Raw genomic sequence first — 23,362 nt, forward strand, 5'->3', positions numbered from 1 at the left:
TCTCGCAATGAGAACATGACGCATCCAAGAAAGCCACCTCAGCGTGCTTCATGCCCAGATATGTGTGGCAGCGATCGTGACCATCACCTGGTGCCAGGTAACGACCGCATCCAGAAACACACGGGTGAAACGGCATCCTTATAAGAGGGGGCATCATACAGACCCAGCCCTGGCTTTGCTCTGTCCCGTCCGAGCATTGAGATGCTACGTAGACCGGACACAAAGCTTCTGGACCTCAGACCAGCTCTTTGTCTGTTACGGGGGATGGCAGAAGGGGAGCGCCGTCTCTAAGCAGACCCTATTGGTACCTGACTCTAGTGCTTATATCACTACAGCAGGACCCATGTGAGCCTTTGCATTCAGTTGAGCTAAAGTTTCTTTCATGGAAAACTCTACTCCTGCTTGCACTGGCCTCCATCAAGAGGGTAGGGGACCTGCATGCATTCTCAGTCGAAGATTTGTGCCTAGAGTTTGGGCCGGCTGACTCCCTGGTAATCCTGAGGCCCCGGCCTGGCTACGTGTCCAAGGTTCCCACCACACCCTTCAAAGACCAAGTGGTGAACCTGCAAGCGCTGCCCCTGGAGGAGGCAGACCCAGCCCTGGCTTTGCTCTGTCCCGTCCGAGCATTGAGATGCTACGTAGACCGGACACAAAGCTTCTGGACCTCAGACCAGCTCTTTGTCTGTTACGGGGGATGGCAGAAGGGGAGCGCCGTCTCTAAGCAGAGGATGGCCCACTGGATTGTGGATGCTGTAGCCCTGGCTTATCAGGCTCAGGGTGTGCCCTGCCCGTTCAGGTTGCGAGCTTACTCAAACTAGAGGTGTTGCATCATCCTGGGCGCTGGCTCGTGGCGCCTTGCTGACAGATATTTGTAGAGCTGCGGGCTGGGCGACCCCTAACATATTCGCTAGGTTCTATAGCCTTCGTGTAGAGCCGGTATCCTTCTGTGTTCTCACCTCAAACGGGTAGTGGCACTGAGAGGCCCCGGTTAGTGTTGGTTTGCTTATACTGCTCCAGAGTGTCCGTACTGTAAATCCTGTTGAGATCCTCCATCACCCTAGGCAGCTGGACGCAGTGGAACGTCCGGCGCCAGGCCTTCATGATGAATCCGTGAGAACCATGGAAGGCTGGGTTCCGTACTGAGACCTACGTATGTGGTACTCGTATGTGTATAGTCCACAGTATAACCTTAGAGCCCGTGTTTCCCAGCAGACTTCTGCCTTCCCAAGAGGGTTTTAATCACCTCAAAATTCTCCGTATATACCTAAACGGATGCTATATGTGTATTTGCTACCGAGACCTCCTTCGGGAAAGATGGGGCTTCCACAGCATCCCTGTTCCAAGCGGAACGGGTACGTTTTCTCAGTGTTATCCAATCCCACCCAGTGAGGTAGTGCTTTGACAATGGTGAGTGGAACTATTTGTTCTGAGCCCCGGCCTACAACTAATAGGGGTGCAGGCGGCTCGCACAGGGCACTGGAAGGGGCAGCACCCATGGCACTTTGGTAGATCCCATTTTGCATCGATCATCCATGTGGCATATAGAGTGACCGACGTCCCGTCGCCATGGTTGCTGTACTGCCGCTGAGCTGCTGGGTCTCCGGCTTGGCTCCTCAGCGAAAAGCTGGTATGGCATTGCACCTGCTGCTTACTTATACTCACGCTGTGATCAACGGATGCAATAATTCCATGCCGATGTGCATTGGCTCGTTTAGTTTAAACTCGAAGTAGATTGGTCTATCGAAGCGATATCCAATTTTGGGTCGCTCACCGATGTGGCATCTCCGTTCCCTCCTTCAGGGAACGAGTGTTACCATACGTAACAGAGACGCTATAAGCTGCTAACAGATAGCTTTAAGAAGATTTAATATTTCACACGTTTAATGTTGGATTTTATGTTTATAACTCAAAAGCCATTTAAAATGTTCGATTTTTGTTGACTTGCTGTTGTATTAAAAGTAATGGACTATAAAAATGACATAAACATTGGTCAAAAGACCAAAAATCATGACTACTGTATGTAAATAAACACTATCTCATTTAAAATTTGATTATGGACAGATTAATATTTACTGATTGCATATAAAATGAATCAAACTGAAGAGGGAAAAAAACTAACCTGCAAATTTGACATGGAATTTGTTCTCAGGTTTGAGAATCTGGACATATAAAGGACAATTTGGAGCAAAGTCCTTCACAGCCCACGCTCGCAGAATGGTTTGATGATCCTGTAAGAGCAGGCATCATTCTTACAATATGATATGCACACTTCATTTTGCCATTAAATACAGTTTTAGTGAGAATATCACTCACTGTATTTGTAAAGTGAATCACAGGTACATAGTCATTCTGAAATACATGCAATAAGTGTCAATAATAACTTTTAGAGCTGCAACTAACAACCACTTTGACAATCAGATTATATGTTGATAATTTATTTGATTAACTGGTTAAACAAAACCATCTGAAATGGTTAGGCCTAAAATATAAAGTGATAAAACTTCAGTCATCATAGTTTAAATGATGAAAACAAAATAATCAAATTATGAATAATATTACAATATCCGTTTCAAATTTCCCACTAGCTTTAAGTTACTGTTCATTAAAAAATATAATTGCTTGCATTCCATACTAGAGTTTCTATTATAGCTAATTAGTTTATAAAGTAAATTTGTAAAAAAAAAAAAAAAAAAAAAAAAAAAAACCTTTGCAGTTGCATTTCATTTGATTTATTTTAAAAAGTTCCTCTGCTTGGGAAAATGTGTGTTGTATATTCATCCGCTGCAGCTCACATTTAAAAAATGTGTGTTTTTTGATGTAAATGAACAATTTACTGATAAAAATTCTCTATACACAGCTCCAAGTCCCGACTAATCGATAATGAGATAGGATTTATGATCATTCTCCTCCTCAGTTATTTACAGAGTTGTTTTTGCAGCCCTAATACCTTTTACTTTTGGCAAGGAATTATATTATGAGTCTATATTTACAGCTGCGGTGCGGTCCACTTCATTTCTGCTGCTGAGGATGAAGCACGCCTCGGCATCGTCCATCCTGCAGGACACAGAACATCATTACACAGCAGTGTCACTCAGATGTAAAGTGAATTCCTCCTGAAGGCCTGCACATGTGTGTATGCATTAATGTGCTGAAAGGTACTGAGGAGCAATTTCACGGTATACTAGCCTCACTTCCAGCAAAATGCTATAGATTTAGATGCTTCTTCTCATTCTAAAAGCTGCCATTAATATTGACATGGTTTTCACACTTTTAATGCTTTCTGGATATGTTCCACTGTCTTGTTAAACTCTGTCAAGAGTATCTGTGACATGATGTCAGTTACCACAGTAAATCATTTTGACTTTTCCCTCAGTTTGTAAAAACAATAAAAAATTTAGTCTAATGCTTATACAATGGAAGCATTTGGTGTAAGACTACAATAAGATAAATGTCACAAAATACACACTGCATCTTCAAAAAAAAAAAAAAAAAATAGACATGGCCACTTACATTTGCAAATCCACATTATGGAAAAACTGTCTCTAAATCTAACAGTCTCTAAAGTCATTAAAATCGCAAAAGCACACATTCACGTAGAGTGCAAATATAACAGCTTATTTTTGCATTAAATTACAGATAAAACATGACCTGCGTTGTACAGTATTGTGAGTGTACTTAAATATGTAGTTGTGCAGTTGTATGTGTAAACTTCAGCATTTGTGAGAACATACTGAGAAATTTCAATAATTTCTCTGAAGATGCAGGGAAATCGTATAATAACTTTTTTTATATTAGCTGATGTAGTTACAGCGTCTAGCAGCAGGGACAAGCTAAATTGTACTAACCAGCTAAACAACAGTTAAAATATGATTTGCAGTGCACAATTCTGCACAACAAATGCCTTGGTCGCATAGATTTCCAAAGAAAGAAAAATTACTCCAAATTTCTTAATCCTACATTATACCTAAATGTAACAACTACCTTACAACCAGTAACTATTGTTAAGCAGTTTACAGAAAACTCTTAACAGTGAATATATGTGTTCCTTATTCTAAAGTGTTACCAAAAGGAAAGTGCTCACAACATGCATAATTCATCCAGTAATATGCAGCAGCAATGAACACATTTTAATAATTAGTAAATTACTTTTTTTCCACATAGAAACAAAATAAAGTATAAATTCAAGCTTTCCCATCCAAAGACACAGATTACACGTCTGGCCAGGAAATTCATGCACTAGAATATGACGTGGGCATATTGAGAAACATTCAATGCAATTATAATGAAGGAATATAGTAGGATTTTCAGTGCAGTTACATTGCAGGAATAAGCAGATATATATTTTCCTTAAATTTGCTGCTTTAATAAGGAACCGATGGTTTTAAGACTGGTGTCAGGTTTGGATCTGGCAGTGGAGCATGCAGGTTGACTCTTCAAATTTCCTCTCAGACTAATTATTTATTTTTTATTTTTTTTGGGAGCCTGTCCAAAGCTTCCATTTGGAAACAGTTCATACGTGAGCCTATACAAGTTTAAATTATAGAAATGCCACACTGATTTACTTGTACATCACTGTGCAAAAGTGACTTATGACTGAAGTTTACTAACAGCTCTTTCACTCTCAGACTATAAAAGCCAGAAACACACATTGTCTTTCACAGAGAATAATGAGATTATGCTAATTGAATTAGCTAAACTTCTCAGCCTGCCATTACTTCAACGGTGAAGCACTGCTGTGCACTTTATAGTGAGCCATAAATCATCTAACACATTGCAGCTTTAAGTACCATTCTTGCAAGTTGTACTATTGATGTCTACACTTCATAGACATTGAAGTCACCTTACCCAATATAAAAACAGTTCAGTTATAAAGAACTGCACTCCATATCTTCTGTCCTTAAATGTTTTTTTGGTGAATGTACTGTAACTCTCAATCCACTGTTGAAAATGGAATCTCTACATGACTATATTAATCTCATTCTGAGGTCAATTCTCAAATGTTCTCAGTAATCTAGAGATAGTATAAATGTATTTAAAAAGGATTGATGAAATCACTTACTGTAACATAAGTTTGCTGATCTATTGGACTGATGTCTGTATCAGTATAATGACTCTCTCATGGACTCAAACACGGAGTCAGAACCTCAATTCAAACTGCAAGCTGACTCGGATTCAATGAAAATCTAACTGTAGGTCCATTTTTGTAGGTGAATTCAGTGGCAGGCAAGTGAGAAAGCAAAACCAAAAGAAAAAAAAAATAAACCTTTAACTAGTGGTTTACATACACTACAAGTAAAACCCAGTTGTTTTCATTGTGTGGAATAAGAAATTGTTTGACATTCATATTCTCCATAATAGTGCAACTTCATATTCAAAGATACAAATCTTTTTTTGCATTTAAATCCACTTGGTTTAAAAATGTCAGTGGACATCACACGTCTATAAAGGTCTATCCAAAATTGTAGTTGATTCATTTCTTACTTGAATCATGCTCAAAACGCATCTATATATAAAAAAGGGACAAGAACCACAATTGTAAAACATACTTGGCTCTCATCAGGTCTTGATCCTTCAATGCAGAGCCTTGGAGGTAGATGACCCGCTGAGACCACAACGGGATCTGCAGTATACGCCGCACCTGGATGTCCATCTCAGAGGGACAGAGTATCACCACATAATAATCCTACAACACATTAGAGAATTAATGGTACTACCATCACATACTGAGCTAGATTCTAATACAAATTGTTGGAATACACAGAGCAAAAATAAACACTTGCATATATGGGATGATGTATGTACCTGTAGTCTCGGGTGGGCATAGAACTCGTTGAGGAAATCCATAAGCAGGTCTATTTTGAGCGAAGTGACGCAGAGAACCACATGTTTCTCTGTCTGAGCACGATGTCTGCTGTAGTTTCCACCTGACTTCTGCCTCTCCATCCAAAGATACGCCAACTCCTCAAACTGGTGACAAAATGAGAGACAAAAAATTAAGTATTGTGAAAAAAATGCAGTATATTATTAACCATTCCACTTATTTCTGCTTTAATCATCTAAAAAATTAAATGCAAAAAGTGCTCAGTCTCTCTTCATTAAGCAGTGTAAATTTAAACATGGCAGGGCATTAAAGGAATGGTTCACACTAAAATTAGCTGAATATTAACTCAGACCTTTTAAGATGTAGATGAGTTTATTTCTCCATCAGATTTGGAGAAATTTAGCATCACACTACTTGCTCACCAGTGGATCCTCTGCAGTGAATGGGTGCCGGCAGAATGAGAGCCCAGACATCAATAAAAACATCAAAATAATCCAGTCCACCAGTCTGGACACCAGTCCAGCAATAAACATCTTGTGAAGTGAAAAGTTGCATGTCTTTAAGAAACAAATCCATCATTTAGATGTCTTTTCTGACTATTTTCACTCGTAAATTGTGCTTGATCTGTGCATATTTCTCTTCTGATTAAAGGAAGATGACTTTCACTAGAGAAAACAATACTATGGATAAAGGATTTGTATTTTGGACAGAAGCAATGGTTCAAGGTTTAAAACATCTTAATGAATTTCTTTATTACAAATATGCAGCATTTCACTTTACAAGATGTTTGAGCTGTTTGGACTCTCGTTCTGAAGGCACCTATTCACTGCAGAATATCCACTGGTAAGAAAAGGATGTAATGGTATTTTTTCTAAATCTGTTCCAATGAACAACAAATGAATCTATATCTTGGATGACCTAACTATTCTTTTAATACTGAAGGCTAGTGATTGTGCTGTTTGTGGTCGTTTCACCTGTAATGGCAGCACCACCAGAGCCACACAGATCATGATGACCACGAGTAGCTGAGAGGGCCAGATTCTGGGTGTGACGTCTCCATAACCAACAGTCGAAAAGGTGACGATGCAGAAATATAAAGCATCGAAAAGTGTGAGAGTCTTCCCTGCCCGCTCGAGGTGCTGAATCCCACAAGCCCTATAGAGTATTAGAAAAAAACTTAAGGAAACTATTTTGAAAATAGAGATTTTGATAAATATTTCATCATAGTTGATAGTTTCATTAGAAAGACATTTCAAGGCTCTTTCCATGAATAGGGTTCAATAGAGCTGCTCAGTCATGATGGCAATTTGTAGGCTTGCCCAGAAGGCCATTTCACCATGGGCTCCCTCGGGAATTTCAAATGGGTTTTTAAAATAACAGTTTTCGATTTTGAGTAAAATAAGGTCTGTGGTTAGCATTATTTCAAGACTTTCACATTTTGCTCTACAACATATTACATGTCATGTCTAAAATGGGAATTTTAAAACCACTAACATCAATTTAAATGATAATGTAAATACATAGGGACTGTAACAGTTGTGTGATTTATTAGTTTCTGTGGTAGTTGTAGTCCGTAAGAACTTTATTCAGAACCAATACCCAATATACTGATAAAAGTGTATCAGATAAATATATACAAATATATGCTAATACAAAATAAAACACATGGGCTAATAATTACTGTAGTTTGACCACCTGAGAATAATACAATTTAACTTCCTTCTGCTACTGACACTTCAACTTTGTTAAAAAAAACAACAACACGGTTTTAGTTTAAGAAGTTTGAGTTGTTTCATTTAAATAATGAATCCTTCCAAATATAGCACAAAAGTTCTGTTTTAAAACTCGATACCATTTACATGCTCTAGATAGAAACTGTTTTTTTCAACAATTTAAGTATTTACTGTTCAAGACAGACTTATAAAATGCAGCAAAAATAGTCGTAAACAATGAATTTTTAATACATTCTAAAATTACTGTTTTCTATTTGAAAATATTTTAAAATGTAATTTATTATTGTGATGATGGCTACATGGCATACACTGTTTTGATAAAAGGCATACAGTTCACAGTCTTATACCTTTGTCTTTTTCTCAGATATTCAAAGACTTTTTTGCTTTGAAACAAAGTTCATAATAAGATTCATGCCAGAGCTGGGTGGTTCAGTTTATGGCTTACGGCTCCTTACTAAGGATTTATTTTTCAATCCCTACAGAGAAAATGAATAGGGAAATACTTCCAGAACCCAGACTGCAGAAAAAACTGAGCGGTGACTGTTGTACTCTATTAACAACCCGGCAGAGTTCGTTTTTAGAATTTCTAATAAAACAGTAGCATCTTGTTTTGACACTGCAGGGGTAAAAAATATTTTTGGATGATTTGATGCATTAATGATCAGGACAGTTAATTCATCTGAGTGTGACTGTTTCAGATTTGCTGCATTAGATCCAAGCCTGTAAAAGGCTGAAGCACCATCAGAGTTGTAAGAGATCAAAGAGCTTTACCCAGTAAAGACCAGACAGAGCAGAGTGCAGATCAGAATGAGGACCTGGTTGAACATGGCAGAGTGTGTGCGCTGAATGGCACGATGGAGATCATTCTAGAAAGAACAGAGATAGGCGAAAGTGATCTCATCCCTCAGAGAATAAACCAAGACAAGTACAAGAATAAAACGCATACTGCAGGCAACGTGATATAACTGCCCTGTTCTGATAGAAAGACAGCCCATTTAAGTGCCTGCTTTAAAGAGAACTTAATAACCTTCATTATCTTTCATTCATTGTACAATGAAGGTCTAGTGCTCCTCAAATAACTTATTCTTCTATTCGGCTGAATGTAATAGAGCAAAATAGACAGTAGTAAGAAAAATGTGAATACCCTTTAATAACTGTACTGCTCAATTATATATGAGATACACATGTTAACTAAAATGTCAGGCCCAAGGGATCATGCCCTTAATGACAGCCTTTTTCGTAATATTCACCTCACAAGGAAAATATATTTTAAAGAAACTTTTGGGTAAAATATGGAAATATTTCTTCCATGTTACATTTTGGTTATGGCTAGTATTTCTCATCAACCAATATCTTTGCTTAAAGCATTTGTAAAAGGACATACCCCCTGCCAGGTTCTCTCTGGCCATTTGACCCGACCATCTGGCAGGGAAGGGAACACTGCCACCCTCTCAAATTTTAGTTCATTGATGATGCATTTGAATTTGTCAAGTGGATAATGAAGTACAGCTTCCCAACAAAGCAATATTATCAAAAACCACCCGTTATTCTGCTAAAACACCCAACTTGATTTCCCATAGGCATGTGAAATGCACTGCAGAGCTGCAAAAATGACTTACAATCATGTTCTCCAGCGCGGATTTGGCAAGCCAACAGTTAAGAAACACGGGAACAAATATGTTCCTCAGCGGAGGCCAAAAGATCTAGAAAAGAAGACACTCATAGAATGAAGGATGACTGTATCAGACATATTTCAATCTAGTCTAAGAAAGTAAAAACATTTGTAACAAAAAAGCACAACTGTTGTGTTCCACTCTATAACTTTTACATCTGTAATGGCATTAGCAGAAAGGAATTAAACATCCTATAATTAGCTCCCACTGAATGCAGATCAAAAAATTGTTATTTGTTTCTTGGCTAATTGTTGCATTTCAGTAATAATCATTCCCTATCACAAATGGCTTTCAAATGGCAATGGCTACTCATATAATTACCATCAATCACAACAATACTATCCCAACAGTACTCAATAATTACTATCATCAATGTTCTGTTTGACAGCAGCAACTCGATACATGCTTCTGTGTCCACCAGATATCTTCATAACTTACTGTAATTATGAATGGCACTGTATTGATCATCTCAATGATGAAGGAGATTTGGAAAATCTGCTCCCAAATGTTCCCCTAGAAATAAAAATGTTATACTGCAGAAGCATACAAAAAAGCATATTTAATGCAAATGTATTGAACAAAAATAAATATATAAAAATTAATAAAAACATACTTATCTAAAATAATCCGTCCTAAATAGTGACTTGGGAATCATTGCATCCAATTTACAGTGTGAAAATAGAGATTTTGATATATCTTGGATGACCTAAGAAGTTTGTACTATTTTGTATGGAAGCCCATTTCCACAGCAGAATAGCAAGATAAAAAAGGTATTTGCGACTTTTAATCTTATAATTTTGAGATAAACTGATAAACCTTCAATTCAGAGAAGGAAAGTCAGTGTTGAGCGATAAATTTCACAATGACATTTTCCACAGCTGAAACAAAAAACTGATTTACAACATGTAAACTTCAGAATTCTGAGAAAAAAAAGTCAGAAAATATGTGATTTAAACTCAGAATTCTGAGAAAATGTAAAAATTGCAATGACCTTTTCTGTTTATTTTGTGGTGGAAACAGGCTTTGTGTGATGTGGTGAATTTCACAGATTTTAAATTTATGACAAATGGGAAGTACACTACAAATCTTTGCATAGTGTACTGTAAGTGTGCAAACTGGGATGCACCCTTTAATTACAACAAAGATTAACCTCCCAGCATTATTCTTGTTAAATCAATGAAGAAACAAGTTGGAGAAAAGTCAAAAGTGAAGAGCACTTCCCATTACTGGGGAACTAACGATGCAAAGTGGCCCTTAAGCAACCCAAGAGAAGCTGAAATAGTCAGATTTATATTAGATCGGTGGTTAGAAATCTCACAAGGGCAGAATCACAATGACAACAATCTTACCTTGTAGCTAAGATACACCAGGAGCATTGCTTGCAAGAAGCTAATTAAGGCCACTGTCACCTGTGGTGTAGGAGACATTATAATTTTGATTAGTGGAGTATCAAAAACAGAATAATGAGATTTCAGGAAATAACTTTAAATCCTATCAGAGTCTGAGTGCTGTGTGAGAGTGAGAAACAATTAGTTGTCATAAAGACATGCAAACAGTGATGCACACTCTTAAAAAAAATAAAAAGTTTACGCATTGCAAAACCCTCCTGGGGTCTGTCCTGTGCACCTCTATTACTGTCTGGTTAAGTTCAGACAGTAAACGGGACAAAAGAAAATTGCATCTGACAGTCAGGACCACTGAGAGGATAATTGGTGCACTGTTTGCCACTGTTTATATCACTCTGTTTGTCTGTCTTCCAGACAGATTGTCAGTTAATGCAGTAGGGGGTATTTTTCATTAACACTGAAAGTTACATCATACACCAGTTGATGGAAATAAAAGATCATCTTGATGAGAGAAATACTAAAATTATTTTTTTTAAAGCACACTGATTTATAAAAGGAACCAAAGAACGGTCAGATTTTGTAGTCATTGATTCATTCAGTTAACCAATTTGTTCAAAGCACCCTGATGTATTCAGGAATTAAACCGGTTACTATTTTCATAAATGTATCACTGAATTACTCACTCAAACAGTGTTGCACTCAAACATTGCATTAAAAAAATATTCAGACAGGAATAAAAACACCTCTACAGTTGTTTTGGCTTAGCGGCTTAGAACAAATTAGTTTGGCGGACCAAATCCAGACAAAGTATCTGATTTTCAATATATTTTAATAGTATGTCTGTAACTTATCGTTAATGAACTGCTGTATAAAAGCAATTTTGTACTTGCAAATCCAGTGATCTGAATTCCAGCAGGGTATTCATATTTCAGATATTTAAATTAGGGCTGTCAAATGATTAAAATTTTTAATCAAATTAATCAGAATTTTCAGTGAATTAATCATGATTAATCACTATTTGCAATTACACCTGAATCCTAACCTTTTTTTTCCTGAAATGCATACCAAAAGATAAATAACAGGACACAGATACATACTTTTCATGTATTGATTCATCAATATGTGGTTCTTTTTTTTCTGAATTTCAAAAGTTTAACTTTTACTTAGATCAAATTTACCTGAGCAATATATCAAACCATGCCATTTAACTACAGATAGTGTAAGAGTTTTAGGTGAACCAGTAGTTAAAAATAGCCACATATCTATGAAATTATGCATAGAGAAACACAAACATGCTCCACCATCACATAAGCAGCACTCTGGGCACTCTTGTTTTTAGGAGGTGTTCATTTGCTCTGCCACAATACTTTAGGATCGATATTTTCACGTTCTGAAGGCTTCAAGTGCCAGTAAAACCAAGTAAAAATGCATATGCTTTTCCAAACGGCTGTAATATTCGCTGCATTGCATGTAGGCATTCTGCGCATGGGCATTGTGAAACACAGGACGCTATATCAGGAAGAAGCTCCAGCGTATCAACTACCAAAGTCGTCTCTGTTTATCGAGCTTGGCATGAATGTATTTGAGAGTAACTGGGGTAAAACCTTAAGCTTCTTCTGTGTTTTCGTCTAGGCACTCGCCGCTGTTTTTTACTATCTTGAGAATTCAGAGATCGACGAGACTTTCCTAACCTGAATAATTTGTCACACTGCGCATGCGTGAAATGCGTTAAAACATTTGACGTAATTAACGACAAACAACTAATTAACGTCGTTAACGCGCTATTTTTGACAGCCCTAATTTAAATATATTGACATTGAGCCAATAAGCACACATCTCTCTACAAGCTTTTTATATTTCCATTTAATCAGCCTAGATGTTTATTATTGCAATGGATCTTATACATATTTAGTAAATGTTATTTCCAGGAATCACAAAAAAACAAAAAAAAAACAAAAAAAACTTCTACCTACCTGTATCGCCCATACAGGAACTCTCCTATTCACCCAAAATATTAACTCCCTTTAAAAATATGTCACAAGAAACACAAACACATAATGAAATATACATATTTGTAAAAAATAATTATTTAATAAGTTTGATTTATGATCACAATATCAAATATGCAGACAGATCTCACCAGTTTATTTGTGTGGGATCTGCAGTCAGGTTCGTTGTGTAGTTGCCACAGGCTTTGCTGCAAAGAGCATCTGTGATGTTTGTGCAATGTTTCCTATAATCACAATAACAGGCAGTTAGTACATAACACACATTAAGAAAAAGGCATTGGGATTGAAACACTGAGGGATCATGAATGCTGGCTCTGACATAAACGACAGCATGAGATGGCGATTACTGCTCGTAGGGCACCCTCTCCTCTCCCAGCATGCCTGCACAAAAGTACACACTGCTCTCTCTTTCTGTCAGTTACTAACACACGCTGTCCCTGAATGGTTTTTGTGACTGGTATTAAAAGTGACTCTAATGGACACTTCAGACGATGAGTCTGGGCTGATCCCAAGAGTCGGTCTCATGCAGTGCTTTTGAGACATGCTATAATGCATTTTGTTTTGGTGTGCCATAGTTGTCATGTCACCAAAGAACTGAAGTAAAATCATTATACAGAAGTTAGTGCTGGTCCTCTAATACTTTATACTACTTTTATACTAGGATACTACGTATCCTGCTGATACTTTGCATGGCATGTTGTGAAAGGTTTTTCTGTTCATGTCATTCTGCTTTGGTGTGTTAACTCTTTCCCCACCAGCAAAAAAAGTTGCCAGCCACCGCTAGCGAATTTAATGATTTTCAATCAACTTTGATGGCCTCCAGAATATTTGCCAGTATGAATATTTGAATATGCAATTCACCAAAATAGAGCCTCTATTTTAAAACAAAAAATTATTTTTATTCTATCTTAAAGCATTCTTTTTAAATCAACACTTGAATATAGGTAGGTTTCATAAAATGCATAATTTTGAGCAAAAAGTTGAGAAAAACAAATTTTTGGGTAATATTCAGTACGATTATTAAAGCATAAATCCAGTTAATCCCTTCCATCAATACCTCCAAAGCGTGCATAGCATATAAATGAAAACTGTTCCAGGATGTGGTATATGTCTGTCTATTGCTGATGATAGCATTGTTTTTCATATGCATCTGTTTGCATACATCGCTTGTTTCTCCATCCTGTTCACATGTATTTTTGTTTGGGAGGTTTTGTACTTGTTCAGAAGATGTGTAATAGCGCCCCTGAGTGTATAACAGTGAAAGCAAAAACAAAAAAGGGCGGAAAAAACTTGTCAACGGCGGGGAAAGAGTTAATGTTCCAGACCAGAGTATAAGTCCATGTCTTTTCCTTAGACAAATCATGGACACAGCTGTCCCTGGTCTGTTATTGGTTATTAACAAATGTTTTTCTACTGGTTCCTTCCCTAAAAGTCTTAAAATGTGCAGTGGTGATGCCTTATCTTTAACAAACAAACAAACAAACAAACAAACCTGGATCAGTCTTCTTTTTCCAATTTTTGTCGTCTTTCTAATCTACCCTTTATTTCAAAGATCCTTGAGAAAGTTGTATTGACTCAATTACAATCGCATTTGACTGTTAATTCTGTTCATGAGATGTTTTAATCAGACTTCAAAGTTTTACAAAGTACTGAATCCGCCCTTTTAAGAGTGTCAAGTTCGATCTTTACAGAAACTGATTCCGGAAAATTCATGGCTTTAGTTTTATTAGATCTGAGTCCTGATTTTTATTTGGTTGATCATGAGATCCTGTTGATATGTTTGGAGACATGTGTGGGCCTATGTGGCACAGTTTTACAGTGGTTCCATTCCTACCTGACCAACAGATGTTTTAGTGTTCATATTGGTCATCAATCCTCCTCTAGTATACCTATTAATTGTGGAGTTCCACAGGGATCAATCCTTGGGCCGGTATTATTCACCCTGTATATGCTACCTCTGGTGTCCATTTTTTACAAATATAAAGTATCCTTTCATCTAAGTGTTGATGCTACTCAGATCTATTTACCTTTAAAGCACAATGATAAAAATGGTTTATAATCACTGTTGGCATGTCTATAGGAATTTATGCTATGGCTCTCAAGTAATTTTAGAAATTTAAATGAAAATAAAACGGAAATAATTATATTTGGGCATAAGGAAAATTGTGTGTTAGATGTTGACTATGGCTCTCTGGCCCAATATTAAACTTTTCTCTCTCCCGTCTACAGCTAGTGCAAAATGCAGTTGCTAGACTTCTTTCTGTTACCCGCAAGTATGAGCCAGTAACTCTATTTTATCGGCATTGCACTGGTTACCCATCAAATATAGAATTGATTTTAAAATTCTTCTATTTCCCCTCAACAATTTGGTCCCTCAGTACCTGACAGACCAGCTTCGTCTATACACCCCTTCTAGAACACTGAGATCTTGTGATCTCAATCTACTCATCTACTCACAGAAAAAAGTTTAAATTATAAAAATATTTCAAAATATTACAGTTTTTTTTTTACTTTAAGAAATTAGGTATAAGGGACCTGTATCGAAAACATAATAAAATCATAATAACTGCAAACTTTTGAATGATAGTGTATACAGTATATGAAGTAATGAATAAATGACAATTTTCATATTATATTTATCCCTTTAAAAATCATGCTTGCTCACCGTGCACATGTGACCTGGTTAGTTGGATCATCAAGTGAGACTCTGATTATATAAAGGAGGCATGTTAATAACTTCAAGGAGAAGTTGAAGAGGCGTATTCTGAGACCTGCAATACAGTAAATTATGAAGTAGAGCTTCATACCATAGAAAAACGATCTGGAAAATGTGTTATAAATAATTCAGCAGTCTGGCAATTCTGCAAACTTACAGTACCATCATAAATTCACACAAACAGTTCAAACAAAGTCACCTTCACTGTTATGATCATTTTTTCTGTAATATGCCACATAAAAGGCAAAAATATGGAGGCACTGTACATGTATAGTGATATCGAGATCCATAAAAATCTTAAGTATTGTTTATGCTTGCAGTAATGGACTCTGTTTTGCTGGCTGTAAATGGCTCAAAGGTTCAAAAGATGTTACTTACTTGACCTTTGGTTTTTGATGAAAAACAGCTTCAGCCTCTCCTTAAATGTGTTTTCATTTACATAAAATTCCACCTGCACCCTGTGGAAAGGAAATAAAATATTTGGACATGTAATCACACTTTATAATGATAATCACACATTTTCAAATTTCCAATTTAAAAAAAAAATATATATATTCTTCTGTAAACAAAATAAAAAATAAATAAAAATTGTTGATTATTCAATTGAAATTGCGCTAATTAATTATGATTATCACAGTTTAAATTGAATGATGTTTAAACCATTGTTTGATGCAACTGCATGCCATATTTTTATATGAAAAAAAACAAGCTGAAAACAATCTAGCGGAAATTTTTTTAGTGCTTTTCTATAGTTTTAAGCCTCAATTGTAAACTATGCATCGGATTGGTTTCTTCTTTAAATAAAAAAAAGTTAAAATGTGAATGGTAATATAATGTTATACTAAAATTAAAATAATGGGAAAAACCCTTAAGTTGATATGTGAAAAGAAAAAACAAACAAATCTTAAGCACACCAAATAACAAAAGTGGACTTTAAACGATTAATTGGCGCTTTGAACAATAACGTAATTGTGGCATCCATAATTGTAACTGTTATTAGAAATTCAAGAAATTTTGCAGCCCTACTCCAGATCCATCTTTATGATGTACGAGAGCGTTTCAAATCTTTTAGGACATCTGACAAGGAGCATTAGCAATGGCACTTCTTTCAGACTCTCCCACTGCTTTCAGCCTCTCCCATTTATGCATGAACTTTCCCTAAGTACAATTTCAGTGTCTATGAGTTTGAATTTGTATATATCATCATATTGCTGTAATATCCTTTATGATCCAAAATATAGCATCTTTGAATCAAGCCCAAAACACACAACACAGTAGCTTCACGAAATCTGCAGTGTCACCACCCACACAATGCTGTAAAGTGATTAATCACATCGATGCTCATCATGAACATCTCTAATGAGATGCTTTTGGCTGAATTTCGGGAAATACTCAAAATCAAAAGAAATTCATATTTGCATACAGAAAATAATTTCACAAAAAAATAAATCTTAGCGATTTTTTTAAGCAAGACGCAAAGAATATGAGCGTGTACTTGGTGGTGCTTTAAGTGATTTCAGCCATTTTGTCAGTTTCCATTATTTTTGTTTTTGTCTGTCATCCAGCCACACTCAATCCAAACCACGTCTTCAATTCATCAGAAAGCCAGAGGCCAGGAATCCCAAACACAAAATATCACAGCATCTAATCTATTTCAGCATCACAGCCTACTTCGTTACAACACTAATGATCAAAATACTTAATAATTAAGATTTTTTTTTATATTTGCTCACCAAAGCTGTGTTTTTAATAGATCAAAAAACAGTAAAACTTAGTAAAAAAACAGTAATATTGTGAAACATTACAATTTAAAATAACGGTTTTCCATGTTACTATCTTTTAAAATGTTATTTATTCCTGTTATGGCAATGCTATAATTACACTATATTATGATGATAAAAAAAAAATCTTAATTAATAAAATCATAATTATTCCAAACTAATATTATGATAATAAAAAAAAAATCTGAATTATTCCGAACCTCTGACCCGTAGTGTTTACATAATATGCGATAACCACTACTACAACAAAAAAGGAGTATATCCAAATACCCTCATAAAACACAAGGCAAAAAATGCTTCCAAAGAGATTCTGAAATCTACATGACATGCACTGAATATATTGTATAGTTGAGAAGACATTTGCACATTTGACAGTATGTGATTTTGGACGAGGCTAATGATTCGCAGCAGAAAGCGAAAATACAGCGCTCACACCTATGACAGAGATGTGCAGTTTCCCAGGACATCTACTGGTATTTCTGTCATATCTGTCAGCCATAGAGACATTTTATGCATGGTCTTAAAAAGAAACACACACAGATACACATTTTTGTTTCTGTGAAATGTGGGGACTTTCCCTTACAGAAAACCTGTTTGAATCGTTACACTTTCAGATAAACAATTATTAAACAATTAAAATAATCCTATTTTTCTAAAAATGTTCACCTCATCATGGGGACCTGTAATGTCTAAATTTTTCAGGTTTTACTATCCTTGTGGGGACATTTGGTCCCATCAATGTAGCATAAATAAGTATATATACACACACACACACACACACACACACACACACACACACACCTTGAATAAGCATATTTATTAATCAAAAAATTGTTTCATAATGCTACAGTGTGTACTTTATAATGCTATTTTTTCTTTTGATTTTGGGAAAAAATATGATATAGAAATTCCTTTTTCTTTTTCCATATTACCATTCTTTCTTCTAATTACTCCACTAATGCACATTTCTTGGTAATAATGCATATTAGGTCATAAAGCTTGAATAATACATGATTTTTACACTTTCAGTTGCTCTTTTAAAACTGAAATCACTGTGGTACAAGTTCACTATGGGAATCATTATACTGAGTATGTTTGCTATCTGTGATGTCACAAGCATCATACCAACGATAGGCTAGAGCTTTCCAAAGCCCTTTACATTTGTCGAGGGCATGACATGATGTATATTGCAGGCAGCAATTATGAGCACCATATCCAGCAGAGAAAGAGAGAGATATCCTAGGGAACAGCCATTGTTTCCTGCTTCCCCTGTTCTGTCTCCATGGCAATGCTGTTAAAACAGGCTGTGGTGACACACATACTCAAAGGCAGATGTTTACTGAGCATTTTGTTGAAGTCAAAAAAAGAAGTTTACAATCATAAAACAACGACTGGTGTAAAGCATTAGAAAAAAAAACAAAAAAAAAACAACATGCAATACCAGCTTCTTGAAATAGGACTGAATTTCACATATACAAGATTGGATCAGAAGACACACACACACACAAAATGTCCGCAAGTCTTCACTGTGCCAGAAATAATTGCTCTGTCTGACTGACAAACTGTTTCTCACATTAGAAAAGACTGACATTATAATTGCAAGGCAATCCAAAACATTTTGTTGCAACATGGAACAATAGGGCTGGTCAGTTATAGCTGAACTTAGGACTGGGCAATAATTAAATAACGATAATTATCGCAATATAATTTCTCGATAAAACTATATGAATAGTTCGATAAATGTTCAATATAATGTTTATGCTCCAAAAATGGAATGAAACAGCGTTATTTGAAACATGACAGACGGCCCGTTTATCCGCTCGGAAAAATGTTCAAACTGCCGCGCAGCGCGAGCTACCTAGAGCGCATGCGTTTACTAGGTAACGTGACACTACGCAGTGCTGTCAGTGTTGCCAATTTTGCGACTCTGTTGCAAGATTTAGTGACTTTTTTTCTTCCAAAAAAGTGACTTGCGACAAATCTACCGACTTCCTGGAAAGGCGAGTTTCTATGACTCACAGTTACTGCCGCATGAGCGAGATGTCTTGCTTTCCCAGCGCGCACACAACTCTTTCTCTGTGTCTGCTCTGTTCAGCAAGAGGCTAAAAGGAGCAGGGCTTTCAGTTAAAAAAATATATTATGTTGCTTTTCTAATTTTGCATGCAAATATAGCTGCAATCACAGCTCAGGATTTGTCTTTGTCTTGTTTTATGTTTGATTTCATTAGACGGAATGCTGAATTACAAATCAGGATTTTTGTGCAGATTAACATCTTGGAAGGGAAAGCTGGTCAATAATCTAGTTTTAAAGAGTAGCGTTTCAGTCATTATTTTATATTTATCCTGTTGTCTGACACCAGAAACAGTCAAATAAATTAAAAGTTTTATTGAGAATTTAGCTAAATTAAAATACCGTTTGTGAGCACAGAGAGACAAAAAAAGTAAAAGGCAATATGACGTGACGACATCACGAATATGCTAATCTACTGCCTGACTGGTTTTGGCTACTTTCCATTGAAAGACGTTGGCAACACTGAGCACAGTGAGATCCAGTGTGAAGTGCTTGAATTCAGTGATGAACACAAATGACTCTGTGATTCAAATGAGTTTAAAACCAAACAGGGGAAACACTTTTTGCAATTAGACAGTCAGAAGTCTTTTCAATCTACACATCACCATCATTTACCATGCATTTACTGTAGTAACACTCACTGCACCATGGTATTGTGGCAGAAATTTGGGATATTCAGACTGAATTTTACTACAAGAGTAATGGTGTATAATTGTAGTATGTATTTGTGATTAAGCTATAGCATGTGCGTATTTACACTGAATGTTTTTAGACTACGGTTTTTCATACAAATATGCTACCTAAAAACCATATAGTTATATTTTTCACAATGGTATTGAGGATCTATATGTGTGGTTTTAATTGTGTTTATCATGGTTTAAAATGTATGTTACCATGGGAAATCGATTCTTAATTATAATATATATTTAAAAAATAAAAATGAATAAATAAATAAATACAAATTTGAGATGATACTGATTTTTTGCCCATATTGCCCAGCCCTAGCTTAACATATAGTAATACACTCTCTGTGAAAATCTCTATTTTCTTTTATTTATTTGAGCGGCCCAAAATATACCTTCAATCCACCCAGGTACGCTAGCTCTCCAACTGACAGATAGTGTGTAAGCTCTATTTATAGTGTGAGGAGCATAAATATCGAAGGCTCAGAGCCTGTGTGCTCATATCAGCCTACAGAGCATTCCAACGGGAAAAACACTAGAAGTTAGAATGGGGACATTCACATTGTTCTGTAAAGCAAGGTTTTCTTAGCATAGGAGTAAGAAAATCTCAATATTTATGTTGTAAGTTTAGAAATTAACCGTTACTGGTAACTGGTCTCTTCTTATGTGATATAGTCGCACAATATAGTTTCACCACTGGCTTGATTGTTTGGATCTTGGGGCTCTATATTTTGTATACAAATGAACTAATTTATGAATTTAAGTGAATCTGAACCCTATTAAATACAATAAACAAAAGTACCATGTGTGACTCCAGGAGTCAACAATTGATTCCCTAATATGAAACACGAATATATAACTACAGAAATATGGGTTTCCCTATTTTACCAATTATGATCACTTACATGTACTTACAGCAATGGGTAATATAAGGAAACTCTGAATGACACCCCGGTGACTTATTTGTACCCTTTTCTCTGAGAGTATAACATAGCATTTCGGATAAAGGAATAGTTCACACACAAAAAAAACAAAAAAAAAACAAACAAAAAAATTATATATATATATATACACACTGACCGCTGCCACTGTAGCTCTCACACATAATTTATACTTGTAAAAATTAACTCTTGGTGCATCAATGGTGCCTTGTGAGCAGTGTTCCAACATACAGTGGCGTTGCGCTCTGGGCGTCCTGAATTTGAGTCCCGGCTCAAGGACCTTTGATCCTACACAACATGGCCAAAATGGCCTAAAAATAAAAACAGATCGTAACAACATATTCAGTATATTTCATTTTATTATTTTTGAGCCTTTGGTTTCCAGAATTCTTCACATTTTTTTTATCTTAAACACTGACCTATTTCAAGTTACCTTGTTTGTAAAGTGTTATATGTAAAAATACAGATAATGCCAGGTTACAGGTATTTCTAACTTTTGTGCAGCTTAAAATGTCAAAACGAACGATTACTCCTTCTGCACTGGACTCAAGATGTTACTGACAGAGAGCAAGTCATGAGTCACTGCTCGAAGAGTGGCATGACTTTTAACAAGCTGAAGATGTGTTGTGTAACAAATGCACTCCAAAAGAGCACCTATGCCTTCATTTGATCATCCTCCTCTTTATGGGTCACAAAGCAACTTCAACAGACATTTCAATACCAACATTCAACTTGCAATGTCATCAATGTCATCAAAAACAATAACCACATTCACAAATTTAATTGGAGTCAGAAAGCCATTTGAGACAGGAAGCCTAAAACTAGATGTGATGTATGCAACCTGCATACTAATCACAATCAAGGCATCCAACTTGCAAAACATTCGCCAACCTCAAAAGTTGTTTCACCAGGGGAGCAAGTCAGAGCCTAGCATGGGTGCTATTTTACTGTGGATTTGACTACTGCAATTCTTCGAATTTTACTTTCCTCACACTCAAACTGTAGAATCAGCTTCACTGCAATTTAACCCTGCATAGATTTTTTGTTGAGAATCACATTTGATACATTAGGTATTTATGGCTCATATAGTATGATATAGGATAATATGGAGCTCATTACCAAAAAGAAATAAATAAATAAATAAAATTACGCAATTCAGTCAAGATGGTTATATTTACTTTACAAACCTGCAGCGAAAAATAGTGGAGCAATATCAGAAAGGAGTTTCTCAGAGAAAAATTGCAAAGAGTTTGAAGTTATCATCATCTACAATGCATAATATCATTCAAAGATTCAGAGAATCTGGAGCAATCTCTGTGCGTAAGGGTCAAGGCCGGAAAACCATACTGGGTATCCGTGATCTTCGGGCCCTTAGACAGCACTGCATCACATACAGGAATGCTAATGTAATGGAAATCTCAACATGGGCTCAGGAATACTTCCAGAAAACATTGTTGGTGAACACAATCCACCATGCCATTCGCTGTTGCTGGCAAATGCTCTATAGGTCAAAAAGAAGCCATATCTAAACATGATCCATGTGATGCGACAAAGAAGACCTAAGACAGTTGAGCGACTAGCCTGTATTAGACAAGAATGGGATAGAATTCAAAACAACAATCCTATTCCTTAACTTGAGCAACTTGTCTCCTCAATCCTCAGATGTTTGCAGACTGTTATAAAAAGAAGAGGGGATGCCACACAGTGGTAAACATGGCCTTGTCCCAAGCTTTTTGAGATGTGTTGATGCCATGAAATTTATAAATTAACTTATTTTTCTCTTAAAAATTTTTTTTCTCAGTTTAAGCATTTGATATGTCATCTATGTTGTATTTTGAATAAAATATTGAAATTTGAAACTTCCACATCATTGCATTCTGTTATTTTTATGGAATCGGGTTCGTATATGGCCAGAAAGTAAGATGAAATTCTCAAAGCTTTTAATTTAAATCAGTGAAATTTTTATAACAGTATACAGAACTATACTTACAATAAAATACAAATAATTTCCAGGTGGTGTACAGTTGTAACAGTGTTGATGTGCTGTTCTGATCTGGAAGCGCTGTTCATTAACTGCAAGTCCTTCTAGTCGCCGCAGGAGTTTTGCTCATTCCTTCTCGTGATTGTTAACATTCCTCTGCAAGCGCACGTGAGCTCAGCTTTACAAAAACTAGCTGATCAGATCACAAACACAGAACAACAACACCTGGACTCTGTTTTAATCATTCTTGTGGACTTTAATAAAGCCAATCTCTCCTGTGAAATGCCAAAATACAGACAGCGCATCACATGTCCCACTATAGACAGTAATGTACTGGATCACTGTTACACCACAATAAAGGATGCATATCACTTTGTTCCGAGAGCAGCTTTGGGGCTCTCCGATCAATGCTTAGTTCATCTTATACCAACCTACAGACAGAAACTGAAATCAGCTAAACCTTTATTAAAGACTGTAAAAAGATGGACTAATGAGGCAGAGCAGGATTTACAAGCCTGCTTTGACCACACTGATTGGAGAGTTTTTGAAGCTGCTGACACCAATCTGGATGAGCTCACATGGACTGTAACATCATATATCAGTTTCAG

At 36.3% G+C, this 23,362-nt stretch overlaps 1 protein-coding gene across 11 annotated transcripts in view; it reads right to left on the reverse strand.

The window, feature by feature from the left end:
• Positions 1–23,362, reverse strand: part of kcnt1b (potassium sodium-activated channel subfamily T member 1b) — a 73,376-nt gene that overhangs the window by 17,067 nt on the left and 32,947 nt on the right. For all 11 annotated transcript variants that reach the window (XM_026212216.1, XM_026212213.1, XM_026212212.1 and 8 more), the window contains 13 exons: positions 15,677–15,756; positions 15,248–15,353; positions 12,714–12,806; positions 12,547–12,595; positions 10,577–10,636; positions 9,666–9,740; positions 9,174–9,257; positions 8,326–8,420; positions 6,796–6,976; positions 5,803–5,967; positions 5,547–5,683; positions 2,991–3,054; positions 2,120–2,228 (listed from right to left, as the gene is read on the reverse strand). In XM_026212216.1, the coding sequence (XP_026068001.1) occupies positions 2,120–2,228; positions 2,991–3,054; positions 5,547–5,683; positions 5,803–5,967; positions 6,796–6,976; positions 8,326–8,420; positions 9,174–9,257; positions 9,666–9,740; positions 10,577–10,636; positions 12,547–12,595; positions 12,714–12,806; positions 15,248–15,353; positions 15,677–15,756 (1,298 nt within the window). The remainder of the gene's footprint in view (positions 1–2,119; positions 2,229–2,990; positions 3,055–5,546; positions 5,684–5,802; positions 5,968–6,795; positions 6,977–8,325; positions 8,421–9,173; positions 9,258–9,665; positions 9,741–10,576; positions 10,637–12,546; positions 12,596–12,713; positions 12,807–15,247; positions 15,354–15,676; positions 15,757–23,362) is intronic.

Source organism: Carassius auratus, chromosome 30, assembly GCF_003368295.1.
Source record: "Carassius auratus strain Wakin chromosome 30, ASM336829v1, whole genome shotgun sequence".
In the NCBI taxonomy this organism is placed as follows: Eukaryota; Metazoa; Chordata; class Actinopteri; order Cypriniformes; family Cyprinidae; genus Carassius; species Carassius auratus.